General features: G+C 48.2%; 1 protein-coding gene across 2 annotated transcripts in view; it reads right to left on the bottom strand.

The window, feature by feature from the left end:
• The window catches only part of SPNS2 (SPNS lysolipid transporter 2, sphingosine-1-phosphate), a gene marked incomplete at its 5' end in the record, with an annotated part of 96,865 nt that extends 94,485 nt beyond the window's left edge, over positions 1 to 2,380 (bottom strand). For both annotated transcript variants that reach the window (XR_014520040.1, XM_083479644.1), the window contains one exon: positions 2,047 to 2,380. Coding sequence is in view for 1 of the 2 variants with exons in the window: in XM_083479644.1 (XP_083335770.1) it covers positions 2,047 to 2,380 (334 nt within the window). The remainder of the gene's footprint in view (positions 1 to 2,046) is intronic.
• Between the last annotated feature and the right edge of the window lie 16,534 nt (positions 2,381 to 18,914).

Below are 18,914 nucleotides of genomic sequence, written 5' to 3'. Positions count from 1 at the left end.
AAAAGGAAGAATTCAAAGGCAGACAACCATTGTTTACATGTACGGGGGGAACTCAAGCTTCCCTTGTCCCGTTTCTCCCCAGTGACAACAGACCTGCAAGGTAGGAAAATATCCTACAAAATGGAACAAGCCCGAGGACCATCAGTTCTGCCTGCTGAACTGGTTCCAAGAAAGAGGCATTGAATTCTGAGCCATGGCACCTTGCACAGCTGAGGACAGTACTTGTGTCTGTTGGAAATGCAGCATTTTAAAAGCACTCAGCATTTCAAGGGAAAACACACAGCAGCTCATTCTTGCTGGCTGCCAGTTCCCCTTCCAGCATGTTTTCCCCTCCAGGCAAAAAAGAAAAAAAGGGGGGGGGGATCATAGCCCATTTTCTTGCCTAGAAGAAAAAAGCTCTCCTACAAATCTCTCCATGTGCTGCTGCAAAGAGCAGTGTTGAAACAGAAGCCAAGATTGCCCTCTTCTTGTGCTCCAGAAAATCCAGGATATATTATACACACACAAGCACGCACAATGACTTGCTTGGGCAGTACACACACACACACACACACACCGCAATATTTCCAAACTAACTGGAAAATACCCATCCTTCCAACCCAATTCATTTTCAAAGTACATCTTATCTCAGGTCTAACAGCTGTACCTGTCATCCATGCAGAATGCAGAGAGGCATCCCATATTTCCCTCACAGCCCTCTCTCTCTCTCTATCACACCACACACACCCCACAGTGTCAGGGATCTGGGATGTGCAAACACAGAGGAGTTCCTTTCGGGTGCCCCATCAGGGCTGGGAAGCAAACATCTCTGAGCTGGGACCCCAAACGACTTATTTTATCGCAAAACTCAACAGGGGAAGGGACAACAGAACCTTCCTTCGTTTACTGGGGTGCACAATTAAAAGACAGAGCGGAAGACAATGCCGCAAGCCTCCGCACAAGGAGTGTTTAGTTAATTACGTTGCACGGGCCCCGGTTTATTTATTTATTAAAACCCAAAGCGCTGCAATTCAGCCATCGTAAACATGGGTGGGGGGAGAGAGAGAGTGGGTCGTCTAGCGTGGGCATCTTTTGACCCGAGTAGTTTTACATTCTTTATCATTTTTAAATGACACACAGAGAGATAAGCCTGGCTCTGAAACCACCTCCAGCTGACCTGCCTGGAATTAAGAGAAAGGCTTCAAATTCTCACGCCAAGCCAGCGAAAACAGCGAGGGCTGTCTAACCACCACAATGGATTCCTTCTGGGTATGCGAAGCATGTTTGCAGCGGAGAGATGAGGACCAAAACATCCATCCATCTATTCATCCATGCCAATGGCACCGGCCACCTCCAGCATACCCAAATCCAGGAGAGGAGCCCTGCTTTTCCAAGGTGCCTAGCGGTGGGCGCCCCTCACCGCCCGCCCCGCAGCTCTGCTCAGCCTTTTGTATGAACATCCCCATGGCAAACCAGAGAGCTGCTTTTATTCCAATAGGACAGCTAAACAGCATGCGGCAGAGAGAGAGAGAGAAGCGCAGATGGAAGAAGGGCGAGCAGATCGCTGGGGACGGATGGAGAAGAGGATGGGGAAAAGAGAGACGGGGAGAGGAAAGGAAGGGAAGAGGAAAGAGGAAAGGGAGAAGAGCAGAGGAGGAAGAGAAAGGCTGGAAATGGGGAGGAAGGGAGAAAAATCAGAGGGGGAAGAGGAAGCGAATGAATGGGGGAAACAGGAGGAAGAAAAGGATATAAACGGAAGAAACAGGGAAGGAGAAAAAATTAGACGAGGAGGGAAATAAGAAAGAGGGCGTGGGGGAGGGAAGCGCAGGATGGAGAAACAGGAAAGGAAAGAAGGCGAATAAATGGAAAAAGAAGAAATGAGAACAGGGGAGAGTCAAAAGAGAGAGAAAGCGACCGAAGGAAAAGATCAGATGGAGAGAGAGAATGAATGAATGAATGAATGGTTAAGGTGGAGAAGGGGGAGCGCGCGTGGGTTTTCCCCCCTCGGGGGCAGAGAGAGCCCCTTCTCGGCCCGCCTGCCGGGGATCTCCCGAAGCGCCGCCTCACCTGCCACGGTGTACCTGTCCAGGTAGTTGAGGACGTTCCCCACGCTGAGGATGGCGGCGGCCGCCACGCGCGCTCTGCCCAGGCTGGGAGGCGCGGCGCCCGCGGCCGCCGCCGCTGCCTTGTCGGCGCCGCCCTGGGGCGCGTGGACGGCGCCCGACAGGGTCTGCACCTCGCCGCTCCGCCCGCAGCAGCCGCGGTCGCCGCCGCTTCCTCCTCCTCCTCCGTCGTCCTCCTCATCGTCGTCGCCCGCGCCGGCCGCGGCCGAGACCCGGAGGCGCCCGCTGCAGCCCGGCGGGCCGCCGCTCGACGAGCCGTCGCTCTCCAGGCACATCATGAGCCGCCGCGGCCGCGCTGCCACTAGACGCGCACCTGCCGCCCGGCCGGCCGCTGCTCAGCGCCAGCAGCGCCGCATCTTCCACCGGCCCCGCCCGGCCGCCAGGATTGGCTGCGCCGCCTCGGCTCCGCCCACCGATCCTCCGCCCCTGCCCGACGGCGCGCAAAGGGGAACCGGGCGGAGGATCGCAGATGCGCGCGGGCGCGCTCTGTCCCTTGCGTTCTGCCGTCGGCGGGGGCCGCCTCTGACTTGCCCCTTCCTCAAGTCGGTGGGACTTACTCCCGAGGAGACGTGCACCCAAGTCCGGTGGCGTAAAACTGCCCAGCTACGTTCCTCGACGGGCTTCCACCCAGTTAGAAATCGGCCATGGGGCACAGTGGGGGCGCTGGGCGGATTTTAGCCTCTGGGCTTCTTCAGGCAGGCTAGGCTGAAGCTGCCTTATGCAGAGTCAGGGCTTGGGTCCGTCGGGGCAATATGGCAGCGGCTCTTCGGGGGTTTCAGGTAGGGGATGTGGCCACAGGGTTACCTGGAGAGGCTGATGAAGGGACTCAACCTGGCATCCGCGAGGGGAACTTGCTTCTGAAGAAAGGTGAGCAGGATAGGGGCGCTGGCCCCCAATAACTATTTCGTGTTTACATGGAAGTAAACGCCACTTGGTTCCATGGGCTTGGTTCCCCCGGAAAGGTCTGACATTGGCTATGGATTATAGCACTCAGAGCCACTTTGGCTATTCATTCCCCCACTGCTTGCCCTGGAGGAACCCAAGATGGAAATGTTTTCTTTACATAAGCAGAAAAGACCAGGGGTCGGGGTTAAAAACCTTCTTCCCTAGCACTGTGGTGTGGATCTGAATCACTCCGCCATGTGGCGTCTTAAAAAAATATAAATAAATGTATGCTTTTGTACTTTCGCGATTTCAACAATGATTTATCGTGTATTTCGTAAAACCAATTATACACACACAAAAAACTATATCTATCTATATTTATATATAATATGCACACACAATCTTAATCATGTTTTCCCACATTACATCTAGCATGACTAAAGGCATGTGCATTGGGGCAAGTATGTCACTACACCGCTGGTGTTTGTTTATTTCAAACACTTCCCCCTTTAGAGCCCCACACGCTCTCAAGGAACACATGATAGAACTCCTATAATCCGTGGCCGACGATTGACAGGTTGTTGGCATCCATGCCTGTCTCGAGAGACAGCAGAGGGTGCCTTGGGAGGTGAAGTCAAGCCACTGTTTTTGAAGCACTGAACTGACCTCCGCAGAGCACAAGCCTCAGCAGTGTGTCTGGAGGTCGCTGATGTGGTCCAAAGGAAAGCAGAGCAGAGTTTGGCACCAGCTTGGCTGCAGGAGTTGCTGGAAGGAGGCGCACAACATGCCATCCGGGACTACACTCCAGATTTGTGTAGGGTTTATTCTTTAGCCTTTCCTTCTCCCAAAGATATCCCACAAGGCAGTGGAGGTTTAGGAGCAGAGTTTGCCTTCTCCTAGATGGGCTACCTTCCCAGGTTGACAAGCCCCATCTTAGAATCATAGAATCATAGAGTTGGAAGAGACCACAAGGGCCATCGAGTCCAACCCCCTGCCAAGCAGGAAACACCACCAGAGCACTCCTGACATATGGTTGTCAAGCCTCTGCTTAAAGACCTCCAAAGCAGGAGACTCCACCACACTCCTTGGCAGCAAATTCCACTGTCGAACAGCTCTTACTGTCAGGAAGTTCTTCCTAATGTTTAGGTGGAATCTTCTTTCTTGTAGTTTGGATCCATTGCTCCGTGTCCGCTTCTCTGGAAGAGCAGAAAACAACCTTTCTCCCTCCTCTATGTGACATCCTTTTATATATTTGAACATGGCTATCATATCACCCCTTAACCTCTACGGCGAGGGTCAGCAAGCTTTTTCAGCCGTGGGCCGGTCCACCGTCGCTCAGACCTTGTGGGGGGCCGGACTATATTTTGAAGGGGGGGGGGGAATGAACCAATTCCTATGCCCCCAGAGATGCATTTTAAATAAAAGCACACATTCTACTCATGTAAAAACACTCTGATTCCTGGACTGTCTGCGGGCCGGATTGAGAAGGCGATTGGCCCCTGGGCCTTAGGTTGCCTACCCCTGCTCTACGGCACGTGCAGAAACCACCTTCTTGACCATTGGTCTCCTCTGCTCAATGCATAGGAGACTGTCTTCACATGTAGGGGAAATCCCTAACTCACTGAGGGTTTGAGACCCATTGGCTACCCTCACCTGGTTCAGCCGGCGAGTTGAAGCTGTTTTTCAGAGTGTAGCCGCTGTCACACACTACCACCTGCAGAAGCTGCAGGTAAGAGTTGAGTATGGGCTGGGGACCAAAAATGGACAAACTACCCCAAAGGGAGCACCATGTATCCCCCACCACAATTACTACCCCTCCCTAACACCCCATACACCCCATTGGCAGGTATATACAGGTATATTGTCTATACCTGGGATGGGGAACCTGTGACCCTTCAGATGCTGTTGGACTCCAACTCCCATCAGCCTCTGCCAGTTTGGCTAATTGTCCAATTAGATTTCTGTAATCGAGAGCTGAAGTTATCCTTACCCTCCCCACTTTCTAAACACCTCACCATCCAGCTTCTTATGCTTCATTTTGTAGATTTTTGGCCTTTCTAACATGTCTTCTTCGTCTTTGGCAATCACTCGTAGCCGAGTAAGATTGTCTTCCATGAACATGATCTTAGCAGTGAGTCTGTAAGTGACTGTGGAGGCCAATTCTGGATCCACACGTCCTTCCACAGTGGGGACATAAGTGGTGGTGATGTTGATAGTGATTTATTATTTCGAAGTCCGCTTCAGTTTTATTTGTTTTAGCCAAAAGAACAGGCACCAAAAAACACAATAAGTGAGGTAACTGCAAGGCGAGTGTTAAAATAGAAACTGAGATCAAAGGAGCAGAGCCTCGCCTGTGCAGCATCCCCATTATCTAATTTACAACCTCAGAGGGCCTGCTGTCTTACTTAGTTTGTCGCAGCAAAAAAGCAACAGAGGCTTCTCTGCCACCCTAAAGCATCCCATCAGCCCTAGCATAGTCATTGTGGCTAAGGGCTAGGAATAGGGATGAAATTCAGTCCGGTTCTCATTTTAATACAAACCTATCTAATTCCCAAAGCAAGATGTGCCCTGAAACGCAGTTATCCTTCACAATTTCCACTTGCAATGTGATGTACGAAAATACATATTTTGGGGGAGGTGTGCAAAAAATGCATCTATTAGTGAAAATAGCATATCAAAAAAATATAATATATTAGGGGAGGTTGCTTGCAAACATTAATATTAATTATCAAGAATAATATTTATGTTATTATATTTATTCATCAGCTATTTATAATTCAGTATGAAGAGCAGTTAAAGCAGATCTCTGTCACCAGAGTAGGGTGGGTCCTGAAAACACACATTGCAGGTATAAAAAGCAAGGTTAAAAAGCTGTGTACTCAGCATTCACTGCAATTAAACAAAACACATTTCCATATTTGACAAAATTGCATATTAAAAATGCACACTACAATGTGGATGAAATTTACCAAGGACTTAAAAAAAAACTGATGAGAAAATAAAGGCAAACTGTACTTAAAATGGGAAAAACAAGGTACCGAGAGAAACTAAAACAGATACATTCATTGCTAGCTGGCTGGTGGGAGTTAAAGTCCTAAACATCTGGAATTCAGGGCGCCAGGTTGGGGGAGGCTGCTCTGAAGACTGGCACTTAGGGCTCACCTTCACTTCTGTTTGCCCCACTACTTTCCTCGGGGAAAACCTGTGGTTTAGGCCAGAATTGGGACAAATAGCCATCGGGTTTTCTGCAGATTGCTGTTTGTTCCAATTTAGCACTAAGGAGCAGGTTTCCCAGGGAAAGGTGGTATGGCAAAGGCAAAACCGCTTGAACCCACTTGGAAGACAGACGTTTTTGCGGTGCAGAATCTACTTCCATGGATTTGTGTGTCCATGCACAGCATTCTCATCATTGTACCCATTTCACAGATCAGGGAATTGTGGCCGAGTACTAACCATTTCCAAAGGGACGCGGGTGGCGCTGTGGGTTAAAGCCCAGAGCCTAGGACTTGCCGATCAGAAGGTTGGCGGTTCGAATCCCTGCGACGGGGTGAGCTCCCGTTGCTCAGTCCCTGCTCCTGCCACCTAGCAGTTTGAAAGCACGTCAAAGTGCAAGTAGATAAATAGGTACCGCTCCGGCGGGAAGGTAAATGGCGTTTCCGTGTGCTGCTCTGGTTCGCCAGAAGCGGCTCAGTCATGCTGGCCACATGACCTGGAAGCTGTATGCCGGCTCCCTCGGCCAATAAAGCGAGATGAGCGCCGCAACCCCAGAGTCGGCCACGACTGGACCTAATGGTCAGGGGTCCTTTTACTAACCATTTCCACACTGATACTCTCAAGCCAGCCCCGCTCCTTACTGGATCTAAATTGCCATCTGGAAAAAAAAAATGCCACCCCACCAGCAAAACAAATAACCTTTCCTTCTGGACTAGCATACCAAAATCCACCAAGCTATCATTGGTCACCATGGGTTGATTTGATGTTTCTATGAAAAAATCCCTGTCCCCAGCAGGATATCCATGTTCCAAGTGAAATTACTTTTGCGGTCTCCCTGCAGTTCTCAGCAGAGACTGTGCTCTCCTCTGAACCACATCTTGGCACATGAGTGTGCGCACACACACACACACACACACACACATCCCGCTTCTGCCTGGAAAGAAAACAGGGCGGCTGGCCTTTAAAATGCTGATGGCTTAAGATTTCCCAAGAGGGACAGCGTGTATTTTAACTACAACCCAGAGCATTCCACCTCTTCAAAAAGCTGCCAATTTCTTGGAGGTCTAGTGAACTACCTTTTAGGAATCTCATGCAGAAATAACGTAAGACGAGTGTGCAGGATCAGTCCACCTAGTCTAGCATCCTGTTCTCGCAGTAGTCAGCCAAATGCCTAAGGGAATCCCGCAATCAGGACTTGAACACAAGACCCTTCTCCCCTCCTGCGGGTTCCAGCAACTGGTATTCAGAAGCACACCAGACCATGAGCTTTTGATGGCTTTTCCCAAGCTTTCCGTGGCAAGTAACTTAAACTAGATGGTGTGTTGTGATGATATCACATTGCACCCAATTCAAGATGAATTTGAATACCCCGGGGGGGCACACAGAGTACTAGGTAAAGGTAAAGGGACCCCTGACCATTAGGTCCAGTCGTGGCCAACTCTGGGGTTGTGGTGCTCATCTCGCTTTATTGGCCAAGAGAGCCAGCGTACAGCTTCCGGGTCATGTGGCCAGCATGACTAAGCCGCTTCTGGCGAACCAGAGCAGCGCATGGAAACGCCATTTACCTTCCCGCCGGAGCGGTACCTATTTATCTACTTGCACTTTGATGTGCTTTTGAACTGCTAGGTTGGCAGGAACAGGGACCGAGCAACGGAACCTCACCCCGTCGTGGGGATTCGAACCACCGACCTTCTGATCAGCAAGTCCTAGGCTCTGTGGTTTAACCCACAGCGCCACCCACGTCCCACACAAAGTACTAGTGGACACAAAGTACTAGTGGACTTAGAAATAGTTCTTTGAAGAATTGAAGCCAAGTAGGTTATTTTTGCAAGCCGGTAAGTTTTTATGAACCATTTTGCAGAACGAGTCGACCACATCCCTAGCAGGGGACATGGCCTGGACGGAGACTGTGTGACCTGGGGAGGGCCCTGTTCAGACCCCAGCCTGAGCTTGGTTCCCCACCTCTGCCCTATGGGATGCCCACAAGCAGAACATAAGAATGATCGTCCTTTCCCACTGCATTCAGATGCATTTTGCCTCTTGTGCCGAAGGCAGAATCCATCATGGCGGAAGGCCCATCCATTTTAAGCACCATCATGCCACTTTAAACAGCCATGGCTTCCCCCAAAGAATCCTGGGAACTGTAGTCAGTTGAGAGTGCTGAGAGTTGTTAGTAGGCCCCCTGCTCCCCTCATAGAGCTACAGTTCCCAGCAAGCCCTTTCCCCAGGGAACTATGGGAGTTGCATACCCTCCAACATTTATCCAATGAAAATAGGGACATCCTATCCATACCCTCCAACATTTCTCCAATAAAAAATATGGGCATGACCAGTGCTATTTTTCTAGAAAAAGAGGTGCCGGAACTCACCACGAACACCTCCCTCATTTTCTTAGAATGCCAATGGCGCCCACCTGGCAGATGCCGGAACTGAGTTCCAGCTTCCTATTCCATACCCTCCAACATTTCTCCAATGAAAATAGGGACATCCTAAGGAAGATCGAGGCATTCCAGCTTCTGTAAATCCAGGACTGTCCCTGGAAAATAGGAACAATCGGAGGGTATGGAATTGTACCTCTGTGAGGGGAACAGGGACCTCCTAACAACTTTCAGCACCCGTAACAAACTACAGCTCCCAGAACTTCGGGGGGGGGGGGGAGCCATGGCTGTTTAAAGCAGTATCGTAGTGCTTTAAATGGATGGTGAAGATGCTACCTCCAAGATTGCTGCTCCCTCACAGCAACATCTCTTCTAACATGTTGGGGAAGGCCGTGACTTCTAAAGTGGTTTGATACTGCCTTAAATGTGCTGTGAGGATGGGACCTAAGCGCTGGTCTACAGAAGCTCGCTGAGATGGGCGGAGGGAGGTGAAGAGACCTTTGCTCAACTCAGCGCCAGCCAATGTTCTTCAGTTCTGTTGACTCCCACAGTGCTCAGATGTGGGGAAGGTAAGCTTATGAAAGGAAGCTCTGGAAATTGCAGCAAATCATCCGCTTCCCGGAGAGCTAAGGAGGCCGACTTGCTAGAAAATGCCCTAAATGCTAAGGCTACAGCCAGCGGTTAGAGGAAAAACCTCGGAATGTCTCTGTGGCTTCCAAGGGCAAGCTACTCTATTTGATTGAAAGTCCTGTGGGCTGATGTTTTGTATTTTATTTTATTTTAAATTCACCAAAAAAAATAAAATGTTTTAACAGCTTGGCAGTGCTCAGTCAATTCCTTTGGTTTGGAAAAGCTTTGCAGCAAAGTCCCATAACCGGCGTTTCAGAAAGAAGCTCATAAAACCAAGAACCTCTTTGCCGTGGGAAACATGAACCCAGATTTATAAAGGAGTCACTGCCAGGTTTAGATGAGGGTGGAGGGTTTTTTTGCTTTCAGTTTGGAAAAGACTGAAAATAAAGGCATGTTTGAGCAGCGTGTGAGTTTGGGACATTCTGGACAGGCTTTTTGGGATGTGTGCTTGAGAGAGGGGGAGGGACAAGGACATGGGCCAGCCCCCTTGTGTTAAAATTATTGTTTTAATAGGGATGGGGTTTTAACTTGGGAGGGTGCTGTTTTATTTGGAGGATGGGGTTGTTTAAAATTGTTGTCAAATGTTATATGTTATAATTTGGATTCTTGTATTTGTATTTGCAGGCTGGAGTATTGTTTAGGGCAGTCTTTCTCGACCTGTGGATCCCCAGATGTTGTTGAACTACAACTCCCATCACCCCTAGCTAGCAGGGCCAGAGCTCAGGGATGATGGGAGTTGTAGTCCAACAACACCTGGGGACCCACAGGTTGAGAACAGCTGGTTTAGGGGATTTTTGTTGAGGAGTGCATTGTATAATATGGTTAATTGTTTTTATTATTTATTTTTGCTTTGTGTATTGTAACTTTGTGTTATGAACAGCCTTGAGACCTACAGGTATAGGGCAATGTACAAATATAATAATAATGTTGAATAGGCTAATTAAGACATAGACATGCAAACATAGAAATTTCAGGGGTAATGGGTAAGCTGTGGAACTTACTCTGACAGGAGGCAGTGAGGGCCACCAATTTGGATATCTTTAAAAGAGGAATAGAGAAATTCAGGGAGGTAGATGCCCGGAACTGGCAGGACACAGAGATGAATGTGCACCGGGGGCAGAGAGAATGGAGTCTGACTCAGGAGGAGGGGCAGCAATTTGTGGGGAACAGTTCCATCCAGGAGGCAAGAATCAGAGGTAGGGGGAGCTTGAGAGCTGGAGGGTGGAACACGGGGTGGCTCAGAAGAAGAGGCAGGTCAGGCAAGTGAAGGGCCAGGGGCTTCCACACAGTGGTGTAGGAAGGGGGGTGCGGTGGGTGCAGGCCGCCCCAGGTGTCATCACTGAGGGCGGTGACAAAATGGTAAAAATATGTGTTTTTGAAAAAATAACTCCCACACCCACCGCAAGGGACGCGGGTGGCGCTGTGGGTTAAACCACAGAGCCTAGGACTTGCCAATCAGAAGGTCAGTGGTTCGAATCACAAAAGCAGTCAAATACAGTGGTACCTTGGGTTAAAAACTTCATTCATTATGGAGGCCCATTCTTAACCTGAAACTGTTCTTAACGTGAGGTACCACTTTGGCTAATGGGGCCTCCCGCTACCGCCACAGCCGCGCAATTTCTGTTCTCAGCCTGAAGCAAAGTTCTTAACCCGAGGTACTATTTCTGGGTTAGCGAAGCCTGTAACCTGAAGCATCTGTAACCTGAAGTGTCTGTAACCTGAAGCGTCTGTAACCCGAGGTACCACTGTACTACATTTCCTGTTTGCCCAGAGTGGACTCACAGGGGAATGTTGTTCTAGCCAGGAGGACTTGCTATCACACCTGGTCTGGAGCATCCTCCCCCTGCGTGTGACCAGGTAGATGGGCGTGACCCTGGCAGACCCTATAAAGGGGCCAGTCATGCAGTCACCTTCCTCTTGACTCTCTTGAGCCCATCTCTTCTCAATGCTTTTGCTGTGTGCTGGATCTCAGCCAGCAGCACATGGGCTCATCCCTCACAAGAGGACATAACTGTAACTCTGTAACTGTAACTAAAAACTAAAGCCTGCCTTCAGGATCATACTGTGAACTGAATGTAAGTAAACCTTACCGTTGCTTTCTAAAAGAAGATTGTTGTGTTGTTGTTGTTTTAAGAGGGGATTTACCAAGAACAATCCAATCCGGACAAGCCAGACTGGATTGCTTAACTCAAATGATTCTGACGAAACTATCAACGAGCTTCATGCTATGTAGAATGGAATGTGCTCTGCTATTAGCTCACCAGCGTGAGTCAGGAAGGATAATATTTCATCAATATATCCACTCCTACTATCCTCAACATTCCCACACCAGGTAGCACTGTCAACTGGCTGAAACCCTGGAGAGCTGATGCCACACAGGGCAGGAAACAGGGCAAGTTTCAGTATACAGGGTTGTGGCAAATGCTAGTCCTACTTAGAGTAGACCCATTGGACTTAATGGGCATGACTAGGTTTGTGAATTTCAGTGGGTCTCCTCTGAGTAGAGCTTCATTGGGCACAACCCATAGCTGCCTGAGGATCTCATGTGTTGACTCCAACCCGGGGGGGGGGGTCTCATGTCTAACTGTAAGATCCTCAGGGCAGGGACCTAACTTCATTTATCTGTAAACGACTGTGCACGTTGCAGTTGCAGTTGCAGTAGCAGCAGAAGGGATTTCTCTGGCCCACAGTGGGAGGCTGCACCAGCTGAACATTTCCCAGTCATGCTCCAGGACTTGGTGCTCCAGGACGTATCTTCCAAGAAAGGGGACGGTCGCCCTACCAGAGCCTCAAGATTCATCCTTCTCCCCACTGAATTCTCCTGGATGCAAAAGGTGGAGCCTTTTCCATTTCCTGCTTTTGTCTCCAGTGATTCAGAGAGAGGAACTCGTGGTGGCAAGTGTGTGTGTTGCATCACGGCGAGGAGTTTATGAATGGCACGCAAAAAAAAACATGAATTACTGCAGCATTCAGTTAGGTCCCTGACTGCAGACCTCATTTGCTAGGTGTTATTTTTAATGCACTTTATTACCGAGGTGAAAATAGAACGAAGAAAGAGCGAAAATCACAGCCAGGGAAAAGGAGAGCCTCCCCAACAAACTAAAGAAGGGGCAGGCAGCCGAATGCAGGAGTGTGAGTTCTGCCATATGTGTGATTTTTCTCTCTCTTTAGCAAATGACGTAGGTTGGAGATCTTCCAGCTTCTCTTCTGTTGCTGTGGGATTCTCCGCGGAGCTGCTCCCTCCATCCTTCGAGCTCCTTCCTCCCCTTTGCTGCCAATCATGGCAGGCTGAGTTTGACTTCTGGCAGGGGTTCAACGCTGTGGTGTCAGGGGACCCAGTTCACTGATGCCCAAGTCACGATCGCCCAGCCACTGAGGTCCCCAGTGCTGGCAAACCTCTGACCTACAGGGCCTTCCTCTTTGGCCTGTAGGGTCATGTTGGTCCACCTTCCTTAAACCTAACATTGCAATACATCAAGGACCGCTTCTCTCCATATGAACCTACCTGGACTCTACGGTCATCATCTGAGACCCTTCTTCGGGGTCCAGATGGCAGCAACACGAGAACGGGCAATTTCTGCAGTGGCTCCCCGTTTGTGGAATGCTCTTCCTAGGGAGATTCGCCTGGCAGCAAGTGAAGAATATTAGCATTATTTGGTTATCAAGCACATTGCATTTAGGGCGGTTCCCTTGCTGAGCCGAGAGGGCACAAAAGATCCAAAATTGAGAAGATCCATTTGGGGGCACTAGACAGCATCCTAAAAAGCAGAGACATCACCTTGCCAACAAAGGTCTGTATAGTTAAAGCTATGGTTTTCCCAGTAGTGATGTATGGAAGTGAGAGCTGGACCATAAAGAAGGCTGATCGCCAAAGAATGGATGCTTTTGAATTATGCTGCTGGAGGAGACTCTTGAGAGTCCCATGGACTGCAAGAAGATAAAACCTATCCATTCATAAGGAAATCAGTCCCGAGTGCTCACTGGAAGGACAGATCCTGAAGCTGAGGCTCCAATACTTTGGCCACCTCACGAGAAGAGAAGACTCCCTGGAAAAGACCCTGATGTTGGGAAAGATGGAGGGCACAAGGAGAAGGGGACAACAGAGGACAAGATGGTTGGACAGTGTTCTCGAAGCTACGAACATGAGTTTGACCAAACTGCGGGAGGCAGTGGAAGACAGGAGTGCCTGGCGTGCTCTGGTCCATGGGGTCACGAAGAGTCGGACACGACTAAACGACTAAACAACAACAACAATTTGGGGGCACCACACATTATGAAAGATTAAGTCCGCTCTTGTACGAAGTATAACTCCAGTTTTGCTAGGTATTCCAGATATTTTTCTGGCAGGTCTTGGTGAAATTTTTTATGCGTCCCCCATACTCCAGGAGTTCATGCAGAGTTCCTTGGTGGTTTGAAGCATCCTCTGTTTCTATGCCCTCCAGCTGACGCATGGTGATGCTTTGACATCCCTGTGCCAAATGTCATAGAAGAGTGAGAACCAGCTTGCTAGCATTGCTTGGATGTGATTTCACTTGCTTTGAGAATCTCTCTGACCTGCAATACACAGACCCACACACTATGATCCCCTCTCCTGTGCAAGCGTAAGAGTTGTCACACTGGGTCAGAGAAAGGCCTGCCTTCATTCAACCAGCAGACTGTTGTGTCGAGACCCTCCTCAAACATTTGCAGCAAGGGAGAGTGACAACTGGTTCCCTGGAAGCAGACTGCGTGACCATGGACTGCTTACTTTCTCTCACTTCAGGCCTTCTTCCAAGGGGGCCAACTTGAATAAAATATAAGGGAGGGGGCCAGGTAAGCCCTGCCCCTCATAACTGATCAAAATACACTATTTGAATGGAAGATCACTAAAGAATGTATTTATATATGCAACTACGGCCGCACGAACATTATTAGCACAACGTTGGAAGGAAGAAGGTGTCCTAGTTAAAGAATTTTGGCAAGTTAAATTAATGGAATATGCTGAAATGGCAAAGCTGACAATGAAACTAAGAGGAAGAGACGATAACGGATTTGAGGAAGATTGGAAGGACTTCATTGCATATATTCAGAAGCAATGTACTCAGGTTAATACATTAGAAGGGTTTTAAGACTACTTGTAATTTAATTTTGAATGGACAATAAGTAATTTGAGGGTTTATAACTTTACAATGGACTTGCAGTATGTTGATAAACAATGGAACCAAGGAAAGGACTAGGGGGAAGTCAATTTGTTTTGCTTTGTTTTGTTTTAATATTGTTATTGGTTTATTTTTGTTATTTTTGGAAAATTAATAAAATGTTTTATATATATATATATACAGTGGTACCTCGAGTTAAGAACTTAATTCATTCCGGAGGTCCGTTCTTAACCTGAAACTGTTCTTAACCTGAGGTACCACTTTAGCTAATGGGGCCTCCCGCTGCCGCCGCACAATTTCTATTCTCATCCTGAAGCAAAGTTCTTAACCCGAGGTACTACTTCCGGGTTAGCGGAATCTGTAACCTGAAGCGTATGTAACCCGAGGTACCACTGTACACACTACAGGGGGTGCTGGCCCCTTTAAATGTTTTATTGGGGGGCCCAAGGGACCTCAGCCCCAAGGAGTTGTCTCCTGTGCCACCTAGAATTGTGGAGTGGGAAAGGACCCCAAGGGACATCTAGTCCAACCCCCTGCAATGCAGGAATCTCAAACCAAATCATCCATGACAGATGGCCATCCAACCTCTGCTTTAAAAGCTCCAATGAAGCAGAGTGTACAACCTCCTATATGTCCAAACGGAGGACATAGATGATGCCTTCCTGGAGCAGATGGCCAAGCATGCAAAAGGAAGGGAGATAGTAGTAATGGGGGACTTCAATCACCCGGATATTTGTTGGATGTCAAACTCAGCCAAGAGCATAAGGTCAAACAGATTCCTCACTGGCCTTGCAGACAACTTCATTGTCCAGAAAGTGGGAGAAGCAACAAGAGGAACAGCCATTTTAGATCTGGTCCTAACCAATGTTGATGACCTGGTTAGTGGGGTAGAAGTGGAAGGATCATTAGGCGCGAGTGATCATGCTCTTCTGAAGTTTACTATACAGCGGAAAGGAGCAGCCAAGCATACTAGGACTCAATTTCTTGACTTTAAGAAAGCCGACTTCATAAAACTTAGGGAAGTGCTGGGTGAGATCCCATGGACAGTAATACTAAAAGGAAAGGGAGTTCATGATGGCTGGGAGTTTGTTAAGAGGGAGATAGTAAAAGCACAACTTCAGGCAATACCAATGAGACGGAAACATGGAAGATCCCTAAAGAAGCCAGGGTGGTTATCTAAAGAACTTTTAACTGAGTTAAGATTAAAAAAGGATGTGTACAAAAAATGGAAAAGGGGGGAAACCACCAAAGAGGAATTCAAACAAATAGCCAGCACGTGTAGACACAAAGTCAGAAAAGCTAAAGCACAGAATGAACTCAGGCTTGCTAGAGAGGTTAAAAGCAACAAAAAAGGCTTTTATGGGTATGTCCGTAGCAAAAGGAAGAACAAAGAAACAGTGGGGTCACTCAGAGGAGAAGGTGGTGAAATGCAAACAGGGGACACAGAAAGGGCTGAACTCCTCAATGCCTTCTTTGCCTCAGTCTTCTCCGATAAAGAAAACAATGCCCAACCTAAAGAATTTGGAGCAAATGATTCAGCAGAGGAAACACAGCCCAGAATAACTAAGGAGATAGTACAAGAATACTTGGCTAGTTTAGATGTATTCAAGTCTCCAGGGCCAGATGAACTGCATCCAAGAGTATTAAAAGAACTGGCAGATGTGATCTCAGAACCACTGGCAGTCATCTTTGAGAATTCCTGGAGAACAGGCGAAGTCCCGGCAGACTGGAGGAGGGCAAATGTTGTCCCTATTTTCAAAAAGGGGAGAAGAGAGGACCCAAATAATTATCGCCCAGTCAGTCTGACATCAATACCAGGGAAGATTCTGGAGCAGATCATTAAGCAAACAGTCTGTGAGCACCTAGAAAGGAATGCTGTGATCACCAATAGTCAGCATGGATTTCTGAAAAATAAGTCATGTCAGACTAACCTGATCTCGTTTTTTGGCAGAATTACAAGCCTGGTAGATGAAGGGAATGCAGTGGATGTAGCCTACCTTGATTTCAGCAAGGCATTCGACAAGGTGCCCTATGATATTCTTGTAAAGAAGCTGGTAAAATGTGGTCTTGACTATGCTACCACTCAGTGGATTTGTAACTGGCTGACTGACCGAACCCAAAGGGTGCTCATCAATGGTTCCTCTTCATCCTGGAGAAGAGTGACTAGTGGGGTGCCACAGGGTTCTGTCTTGGGCCCGGTCTTATTCAACATCTTTATCAACGACTTGGATGATGGACTCAAGGGCATCCTGATCAAATTTGCAGATGACACCAAACTGGGAGGGGTGGCTAACACCCCAGAGGACAGGATCACACTTCAAAACGACCTTGACAGATTAGAGAACTGGGCCAAAACAAACAAGATGAACTTTAACAGGGAGAAATGTAAAGTATTGCACTTGGGCAAAAAAAAATGAGAGGCACAAATACAAGATGGGTGACACCTGGCTTGAGAGCAGTACATGTGAAAAGGATCTAGGAGTCTTGGTTGACCACAAACTTGACATAAGCCAACAGTGTGACGCAGCAGCTAAAAAAGCCAATGCAATTCTGGGCTGCATCAATAGGAGTATAGCATCTAGATCAAGGGAAGTAATAGTGCCACTGTATTCTGCTCTGGTCAGACCTCACCTGGAGTACTGTGTCCAGTTCTGGGCACCAAAGTTCAAGAAGGACTAAGCACATACACTCCCTCCTGTATGTGACATCCTTTTATATATTTGAACATGGCTATCATATCACCCCTTAACCTCCTCTTCTCCAGGCTAAACATGCCCAGCTCCCTTAGCCGTTCCTCATAAGGCATCGTTTCCAGGCCTTTGACCATTTTGGTTGCCCTCCTCTGGACACGTTCCAGTTTGTCAGTGTCCTTCTTGAATTGTGGTGCCCAGAACTGGACACAGTACTCCAGGTGAGGTCTGACCAATGTAGTCCAACAACATCTGGGGACCCACAGATTGAGAACCGCTGGTTTAAATGCATGCTGTGTATGCAGCCTAATGCTCTTCTCCAGAGTTGGTAAGCTCCCAAATACGCCGAAACTAGTACTTGTTTTGGGTTGGTCCACTCTAAATCTGATCATCCCTGGACCTGACATTCGAAGGAATCCATATCATTTGATTTTCAAGCATAAATAGGCACGTTCTTCTAGGGGCTTTCAGGCTCAAACTCCAAAGGATAGACATGAAACAGAGTATTTTTGCCACTCCTGGCCCTTTCCTGGCGGGAAACATCTGTACCATGCTAACAGGCCTGGCTACATTCCCTCAGAGAGAAGCAATTTACACTTCTGCCAATGGGCCTTTAGCAACTAAATTAATTAAGCTAATGGATACTTATTGAAAAACGTCTACTTGGCTGAAAGGGGGAAAGCAGGCATAAATAACAGAACAGGAATCTGTGGGATGACATTGTGTGGGGATGGCCATATCTCATCAGCTAATTAAAGCAGTTTCTCTCAAAACTTTGAGCAGAAGATACTCAGCCTTTTCAGAACTTAAACACCATTTCTACAAGCAAAAGGAGCTATTTTCTGGTGGGGGGAGTCAATCACACGCCAGCAAATTCAGGTTACATCATTATAGAATAACATCTTATTACTATTTATTAAATTTGTATATCGCCCTTCATCTGAAGAAGAGGAGGAGGAGTTTGGATTTGATATCCCGCTTTATCACTACCCGAAGGAGTCTCAAAGCGGCTAACATTCTCCTTTCCCTTCCTCCCCCACAACAAACACTCTGTGAGGTGAGTGAGGCTGAGAGACTTAAGAGGAGTGTAACTAGCCCAAGGTCACCCAGCAGCTGCATGTGGAGGAGCGGGGAATCGAACCCGGTTCACCAGATTAGGAGTCTACCGCTCTCAACCACTACACCAAGCTGGCAGGGCAGTCCACAACATAAAAAGGAGAACAGGTCTGGTGCAGCAAAGCCAATTCTCCCCAAAGAGCAAACATTTTGCAACAAGGACAGTGACGGGAAGGGTGGAATAATCCTGGCTTTGAAACAACGTCATCTAACATCCCTGCAAACGAATCGGAATGAAAGCTCATTAAATGGCCAATGCTGTCTAGTCTCCCTGCAAAGCAAATCAGAAGGAACGCTCAATAAACAGGCTATCTGGAAGCACCCTCTGGTTAACACTTTTGTGCTGGTTGCACAAAGCCACACCTTCCTTCCTTGAGGCAGGGGTTTGCATGGCGTTGATTGGCTAGCCCTTGTGTCCGTCATGAAGCCGCCTACCCACCCATATCATCTTAGAGCATTACGTGGGTAACAAAACACCAAGCATACATTTGAGCAAACTTGGAGGAACTTCGGGGTGGGGGAAAGCAGTAGGCAGCCCTACTGGCGCATGGGAAAGGTGACCAGGGGGACCAGAGACTCTGTGAGACTTATTACAGGAGCAAAATCGTGGGGTTCAGGTGAAGTCATCCCACATAGCAGAAAGATCCACCATTGCCTCTAGGGTTGCCAAGTCAGGAGCATCTCAGACCCTTGTGATGTCACAAGAGGCCCCTGATGATGTCATAGGGAAGGACCCTGGAGATGGAGGTTAATTGGGAGAAT

This window comes from Podarcis liolepis (assembly GCF_965112155.1).
Source record: "Podarcis liolepis genome assembly, chromosome: 16".
Lineage (NCBI taxonomy): Eukaryota > Metazoa > Chordata > Lepidosauria > Squamata > Lacertidae > Podarcis > Podarcis liolepis.
The sequence above is the reverse complement of the archived record's forward strand: the minus strand, read 5'-3'. Positions and strand labels throughout refer to the sequence as shown.